This window comes from Anneissia japonica, unplaced genomic scaffold (assembly GCF_011630105.1).
Source record: "Anneissia japonica isolate Jap-2015-1 unplaced genomic scaffold, ASM1163010v1 scaffold287726_len2788222_cov184, whole genome shotgun sequence".
Taxonomy (NCBI): Eukaryota; Metazoa; Echinodermata; class Crinoidea; order Comatulida; family Comatulidae; genus Anneissia; species Anneissia japonica.
The window spans coordinates 2,123,558-2,132,222 of NW_022705125.1; the positions used below are offsets into that span (position 1 = coordinate 2,123,558).

General features: G+C 29.9%; 1 protein-coding gene across 1 annotated transcript in view; it reads right to left on the reverse strand.

Annotated features, from left to right (window-relative positions):
- Positions 1 to 284: 284 nt before the first annotated feature.
- The window catches only part of LOC117105301 (signal peptide peptidase-like 3), a 41,609-nt gene continuing 33,228 nt past the window's right edge, over positions 285 to 8,665 (reverse strand). Inside the window, exons 7-9 of the mRNA XM_033246419.1 lie at positions 3,606 to 3,784; positions 1,231 to 1,319; positions 285 to 540 (exon numbers count right to left, since the gene is read on the reverse strand). Coding sequence (XP_033102310.1) covers positions 300 to 540; positions 1,231 to 1,319; positions 3,606 to 3,784 — 509 coding nt within the window. The 3' untranslated portion in view covers positions 285 to 299. The remainder of the gene's footprint in view (positions 541 to 1,230; positions 1,320 to 3,605; positions 3,785 to 8,665) is intronic.

Genomic DNA, 8,665 nt, shown 5'->3' on the forward strand with positions numbered 1-8,665 from the left:
CAAATGTCTTTAATTTTTATTATTCTAATTAGAGACCAAATCTGCTAAAGACCATGAAAACTCCTATCCTAAAAGTGGTCTTTAATTGGAGGGAGACCTCCAGAAACTACAAAAATATACTACACCTGATGAAGCCAGCATAGGCTGCTGGCAAAACCTTGTGTAATAAATAAATTGAAGTCTGTCTATAAAGTGCTACCAGTGTTTGTATTTTCATAAACTGATGATGAATGCTTGTATAAGTCAACATTAATGATTGGGTTTTAGGTAAATGAATCTACTGTTTTGACAGCAAAATGCTACATTTTAAAAAGGTTCTTCTCATTTTCTAACTTACCAACAAAGTAACCAACTAGAGAGCAATGAAAATAGGTGAGTTTATCTGCGAGCGTTGGTGGTAAAGGAATTCCCGTTGAGGTGGTAGCTTCCAGATTCGATTGTCGTTTATACTTATCATACCGCATTACAAAACATAACAGAAGTCCAGGCATGACAATATCACCGAGACCAAGCATGGAAAAATGACCTGAATTATGCATGCTGTAATAATAATTAAAAGCCAATGATATCAATTTATTATATAAATACAACAATTTTAATTTATACTTCTGTACAAATGATAATTGTTTATTATATCAAATTATTATAATTTATGTAATTATGTTTAATCATATACTTGTGTACAAACAATAATTACGTATGATCATAAATTCTCATACCAAAATTGCTATTACTTAAAAAATAATATTTAAAGTCCAGTGATATCAATTTATTATATAAATATAATAATTTTAATTTATACTTCTGTACAAATAATAATTATTTATTATAAAAAATATATATATATATATTACTACATATTTGAGATCTGCAATAGTTAAATTAATATTGATAAAAATATCAATTCACTATTATAATTAATATCCTTGTTATAATTGAAAACTTGTGTACAAACAATAATTATTGACACTCACAATGATCATATCAATTTAAAATTAATATAATTATGTTTTATTCAGATACATTATGATCATAAATTCTCATACACTGTGTAACTAATTTTACACAACAATAAAGAATACTGAACATTGCATTATAATATTACTGTGTCCTTATCTAAATGCAAGACTTCATTATGAATGTTTCAGATGAAAGGTTAAAGGTTAAACAATGCAATCTTCATCAACTTTAGAGAAGCCCATTAGGCCTGGTGTTGGCTTCACTACTTACCTGGGAAATATTAGCTTTCCAGGTAAGGACAATTGAGGTGCATCCTTTGCAAGACCAGGAAAATTTATCTTCTTTGCAATTATTCCAACCTGTAAGAATGGATTATTCCTTAATGATGAACAAACATTAGCAGTTGTTTTTGCCTGATTATTAACACATACAAAATAATATGAGATTGAGAATTAGTGATTTTGAATAAAGTAATACAAATTGGTTGTACAACAATATGTAAAAAAATATATACATTTTTTGGTAATTTATTTTACCAAAAATAGAAATAGAAATTTAAATAGCATATTTGAGGCTTACCATCCCAAAACCATTTTACTGTGGCCAAATTTCAAACCGAGTAATTAACATAAGAATGTGGCTGTATTGTATACTTTAGTAAAGAGAAGCTGTTCATAACTCACCGAGCAGTAAAGTCGATTCTAGTTAATGACCCATCATTTTAAAGCTTACAAAGTGGAGAATAAGTATATATTGAAAATTGAATTTTCATTTTTTTTTTTAGTCACTAATTGGTAATTTTGGGATGGCAAGACCCATATTATTAAACAAAATATATAAAATTTAACGATTTTGGATAAATAAGTAATAAAAATTGATTAACATCCTGCACAAGAAATTTCATACTATGAACAAAATATTTTCTATAATAAAAAATCAAATAGCATTTCGCTAGTGCAATTTTTATATAGGCCTAATTTTATCTTCTATAATTTTATATGTTCAACTTCAATTTCACAATACCGGTCTCACTCCAATTAAACACTGTTTTTGGGACAGGGGTTTCAATGGTCTTTAGTAGCTTTGGTTTCCAATTAGAATAATACAGATAAAAGACATTGTTAATATGGGACCATAGAAAAGTGGTCTGTAATTGGAGGTGGTCTTTAATTGGAGGGGTCTTTAATTGTAGGGAGACCTGTATTGGAAATTGAAATAGTGTATTTGTAATTTGTTACATACAGAGCTATTTTTAGTATACTGCAATTGAAAATTGACATAACTATAAACAACCACTGCTGAATGACTCCAAGCCACATTAAATACTGTACACGTTTATAACAGCTTGTGTACATAATTCATCTATTACTTATGCTATGATCTATCATTTCAAAACCTTTTGGCAATTAAGTGAAATATGAAGCATACATTTATACAATCACTATGAATATTGGAGTGAATGAACTGTCAGTGTTTTAAAAATCTAACAGCTAATTGCCTAACACTAATGTACAATCCATAATCAAACATGATTTTCCTTTAGTTTTTATATATTCCAAAATCTGTATCTCGTAAACCGTTTGAGTTTTTCGTCAAACACCATTTTTGTGTCTTAGGAAAATCAGTTGTACATCAAAAATTATTTAAAATTATTTAAAATTATTTAAAAATTATTTTTCCACCGGAGACTAGGTTTAAGGATATAGGAATGTTAATGCTTAACATCTGTTAATAGGCTAGGACATTTCTCCCCATTATAATTTTCAATTGAAAATAATAACCTATTGAACATATACCCAAGTACATATATTAGATGTATAAAAAATATATTTATGAAACATCACTTTATTAAAATATTTTATTAATGTTGAGATTCAGCAATTATAAAACTATTGATATTAAAATAAAAACATATTTAGTATTGTGTAAATTCATATAGTAATATTATTATGTTTACTATAATTTCATAATCACAAAACAACCTTGTAAAAACATACACAAAAATGAGGCATGTTGCGGCAAAATGGCCAAGTTGTAGCAGAAATTTAAATTCAAGTTATTAGTATTTTCAGATACCCGAGTATGTGATCTTTAAAATGAGGGGTCATTCATTCAAATTGGAGATTTCAAGCCTAAGTTATTGGAAAGTGAAAGTACAGTTACTCTTAGAGTCAAGATAAACATGATTTTGAGTAATTACCTTTCAAAGTTATTTGTGCATACATTGTATAATAGAATGAACTATGAAAAATAACGTTAAATAAACAATTTGTTAACCACTTCCAGAACTAATACATTGGGACATGATTAATGAGACTAAACTGTTGATCTATAGTGAAAAACAAATTTGGATTTTTAGGTAATTTTTTGAGCTCCCATATTTCATAGCTCATTTACTCAATACTGGACTACGCGACGATGTAACCATTTCGCCACAACATGCCTCAAATGTGCAAGTTCAAAGTGATGTGAACTCATATAGGAGAACCACATGTAAACAATCCACTATTAGCCTTAACCACATGGTAAGGTACAAACAGATGATATATTATTTTCCAATCATGTGAATGCGCATTGACGCAAACAACTAACGACTACAACCTAAAAGTATCATTATTATCTAACCCCCCAAAAAAAAAACATACCGGATTATCGGCAGGTCTCGTCGCAACCTTAACCATCACATTTGCATTAAATATGTACGTAGAGAAAAACACCCAGAACACGTCATAGATGAGAAGACCGCTTAATAGTAGTGTTGATACTTTTAGGCTTGGTAATCTCACAAACGCTATCATAGTTACACAGAGGCCCATTGCAAGAGCTGAAAAAGACAAGATAAATAATGATATTGTATCTTTACTAAAAATACATAAAACCATACTGTTACATAAAAATTAGTTGTTAAAAATGTTTTAAAGGTAAAGGTTAAAGGTTATCTATTTTAATAACATGCAAAATATGAGGGTCTCTACTACTGTATATGCGCAATGTACAATAAAAGGACAAAATCTACAAAACCACAATAAGGATTTTTTTTTTTTAAAGAGAGAGAATAACAACCATGAACATAAAAAAACATGTACAATAGGATATTTTACCAACGAAGGGAGAAACCTAATAATAAATACATCAATCCTTCAATCAAGTCAGACAAAACTAGAACAAGTTCCTATAACCTCCATGGATTCATGACATACTCTTAAGTCTAATTCATTCATTATACATACTACAGAACACTGCAGTAGCCCACACGTTTCCATTCAAAGAACCATGGAGCCTAGCACTATTAAGTAAAATATTGATAATATTTTAATTGACAACACCAGTCACTATATACAGTATAAAATTGTCAATTTGTGCAACTCATTTTGCAAGAAAGCTGTGTTTTTCTAAATTTTAATTTTAGAGATACTAATAAACATCAAAATATTTACTTAAATACAATATAAATACAGGTCTCCCTCCAAAGAAGGACCACTTTTGGGACTAGGATTTCCATAGTCTTTAGCAGGTTTGGTCTTTAATTAGAACAAAGATAAAAGGCAGCTGTTCATTTGGGGGAGGGGAAGACACAGAAAAGATGTGGTCTTTAATTACAGATATTCTTTAAATTAGGTGATCTTTAATTAAAAGGCGACCTGCATAATTAATATAACACTGGTCTTAAGGAGACCTGCATAATTAACACACAAGTTACATAAAGTCCTTTCCAGACTATCAAATATTATTTGAAAAGACATGTGACATGAGCGCCTAAATATGGTCGTGATGATATTATATCATGACCATGTATAGAAACATCATGACTATACATACAGTACAACAGTTTTTGTCAAAAGAAAATTTAATAGTCTAGGCAGATATTCAGTAAAAGAAATTACGATACAGGTGGCTAAAATAAGAGGGGAGAAGAGCAGTTATATATTATGTACATGTAATGCTATGGACAATAGTCACTTACTATCAGTTCTTCAATTTATTTATTTCATTTATGAGTTCCTTGCCATTACATGATGAAAATCTATGCGATGTTGTATGAAGGTAGTCTTATTACTGTGACTAGCTAATGGACTGGCTTTATTATTCTCCTGAGAGTATATATACACACGGTATTTCTGTGATCTGTATCATCAAGTTGAGGCAGTAATCTTAATAATAGACAAGACGCAGTTCAACTCTAGGTAAATCAGGCTAGCTACAATATTTCTTTTTTCACATTATTTCTTGTTTTCATGTTTCATTCTTCTATTTAATATTTTTTCTTCTTTTTTTTAAAATATTTATTTTGATTTTTCTATTATGTTCTTTTTTATGGATTTTTGTATGATAATTGAGTGTTGGCCTTTAATATTAATCGACTTAATTGCTGTAATTATTTATGTTTGCTGTTGCTTTTGGTGTTTTTTTTTATGTTTATGGTTTAATTAATCCTTTTGAAAATGTATAGTGGCTGTCCTTTTAGTGCTGATTTTTAATTATATTAATCATCGCTAATTTTAATTATATCAATCATCAAATTAATTGCTGTAATTCTTTGTGTTTACTGTTGATTTTGGTGTTTTTTTTTTATGTTTATGGTTTAATTAATCCTTTTAAAAATGTATAGTGGCTGTCTCTATTTTTCATATGTGTATTTTGCAATGAGTTTGATAATGAAACCAGAAATGAAAAACAAATGTTTTGTAATTATGAAATAGCACATAGGAACATACAGTATTAAAGATGTAATCAGTGATGAGGTAAAAAAAAAAATTCCACATTTAATTGCTTAATTTGTATATTTAAGTAATTTATTAACTTAAAATTATAAATTAATTTGTACTAAAAAAAACTTTCCCGTCAATTTTCGAACAGTTCAATAATAACTTTCATGTATTCTTTTTGCACTTATTCTAATATTGGCTAGTAATTAATTTTAGGATTTTTATAGTAAAATATCTGTATTGGTGAAAACTTTTTTTTATTTGTTTTTTTGTTGGAAACTAATTATTTGAGCCATTCAACTGAGCTTTTCTAAATTTTATTTTAATTTTTGAGGTATTTTCTTGTCTTTTTGACTGATGGGACATATTTAGTGAATGCACTTTACAATATGACTACAGTATTACTATGTTGCATGCTCCTCCATTACATACTACAGTAAATGCCAATTATAGAATGAATGCAATACTCTTTTCTATTAGGATCCTATATCAGCTAAGTGTCATTAAGTAAAGTTGATAAGTAGTGAGTGAAATCCTCTCTTCAGCTTCTCAACATCTGGAAGCAACGAATATGTTTATAAAGGGACTTTAGCTTGGTGGGTGAAAAAATTCATAATTATTCATAATAACTTTGTTGCAATCATACAACAGATTGGATAATACAAAATATTCTAAAAGCAACTGAATATAAAACACACAAAAACCAACAAGCAAAACTTTAATAAACTTCCAGTAAGTGTAAAAAAAATATATATATAAATTCATTCTAAGAAAATTTTATGATTCAAATTAAAATAAGATAACAAATAACAAATAATAACAAATTTAATTATTTAAACAATTATTTTAACTTATAATTTAAACCGAATTGAAACAGTTCAATTATTAAACATCTAAAAATTTTCATTAAAAATTATTTGATTATTAGTTACATTTACAATATTATTTAAGAAAAATTACTGTTATAAATTACTATTATTTACAATATTAATAAAATAATTATCTGTTATCAATTACTATTATTTGCAATATAATTTAAAAAACCAAATTATCAAAATTAGTACTACAAACTATTTTAATAGGTATGGAATATAAAAACCTACAAAAAATGAACTAGAAGATACTGTAAAATTATAAATTGCTTTTGTTCCAACACCAGTCTCTTTAAATCCAAATCCTATAGATACCAAGATATTTTCCAATACATACCCCACTACAAAGCCTTTTCTAAGACTTGCAAATTAATAAGAATTTACATTTAAGATTTTTATGTGGTTTTTATTTTAGTGGGGTTCTAAATATCAGCTGATTTGGATTTAGCTGGAAGTGTTTCCGTCCAAAAATATGGTACAAATAAACCAGAACCCTGCGGGTGTGTACGTTCCTTTGTACGCAAAAACTAAACACAAATTTGGGAATTGCGATAATTAATAGTCACCAAGCAGACCTATCCACATTCTGGATGGAATGGACGCCTCAACGTTATAAAATATAATAATATAATATAATATCAATATAAAAGACAATCGATTAACAACAGTAAACTATCCACTCCTTCAAAACAAACCGCGCGAATTGAGCGGAAGTACGATCTGACCCTGTATCCCAGAACACATTGCGCTATATGATACTTTGGCGTGTTAGCCCTTGTAATGGTGTGTTGTATAAACGCCGACGTTTGGAGGATCGTCTCGGCTAGCTTAAACACATTCAAGGACATGAATCCGTGTTCGTATTTAGTGTGTAGTATAAACACAGCCTAAGACTTGCAAATTAATAAGAATTTACATTTAAGATTTTTATGTGGTTTTTATTTTAGTGGGGTTCTAAATATCAGCTGATTTGGATTTAGCTGGAAGTGTTTCCGTCCAAAAATATGGTACAAATAAACCAGAACCCTGCGGGTGTGTACGTTCCTTTGTACGCAAAAACTAAACACAAATTTGGGAATTGCGATAATTAATAGTCACCAAATTCATTCATTGCATTATGCCAAATTTGAAACTAATTGGACTTGCCAATTGTAATTGTAGATTGTGAAGTTAAGAGACCTGTTCCTTAACGGCAAAATAGTGTAAGTAGGCCTAGACTACAGTCATGGTAATAGTAGGCCTATTCAATTTTTTTTTTTTTGGGGGGGGAGGGTTGGGGGGAGGATTTTTTTTTAAGAGGAAAAAAATTTCAATTTATATTAAAACCCCATAGTAAGCAGGTCCTAGTGTAAAATATAGGATATTTAGTAATCATGCAACGAATCGAATTGACTGAGAACATACAATAAATACAAAGTGTACCATAGGCCTACATCGCGGTCGAATTCATTCGGGGAGGCCTAAATAATCCTGCCTAGGCCTATTAAGCCTACACCAACTGCCTCCGAGCACGTTTTCTGCTGGACCTTGTCGTGTAGGACTAGGCTAGCCTAGGCCTCCTAGGCCTGGATTTGCCTGTTTGAAAAACGCTTCAAAACGTCAGATAACGAAACATTTTGCTCAATATGCACTTTCATACGGAAAGACTCCTGTCCATTCCTATCTCTTATTAACTCCTGTAGACCTTTGCTAGCAATGAAGTAGCAATACAGCATTTTTGCCGACTGTCGCAAATGCATTTGCCAAAGAGTATATAACTGCAAGAGGTCTCACTGCCGGGGATTCTTTGAAACGCAATCCTATTTCAAAAAGTACTACTCAAAAGGGACGTGGCCTTAACGTACGTACTATGATCGAACGTGTGCTGTGTGCACGTTCCATTGCCTGCATACAAAATAATGGCAATGGGACCTCTTGCAGTTTTTTTAAACCCTTTGCTTTTGCCTATGCTTTTTTGGTGGCACGCTTTGATGATTGAAAAATTAAAAAATACGAAAACAATCGTTTTTTTGGGTTATTTTTCGGCATTTGCGGGTATTTGGCATATGAAAAATCAGAAGCGGGCCAAAGTCAGAGTTGGGCAGTGACGCTAAACAAGTATATGCATATATTTATATATATATATAT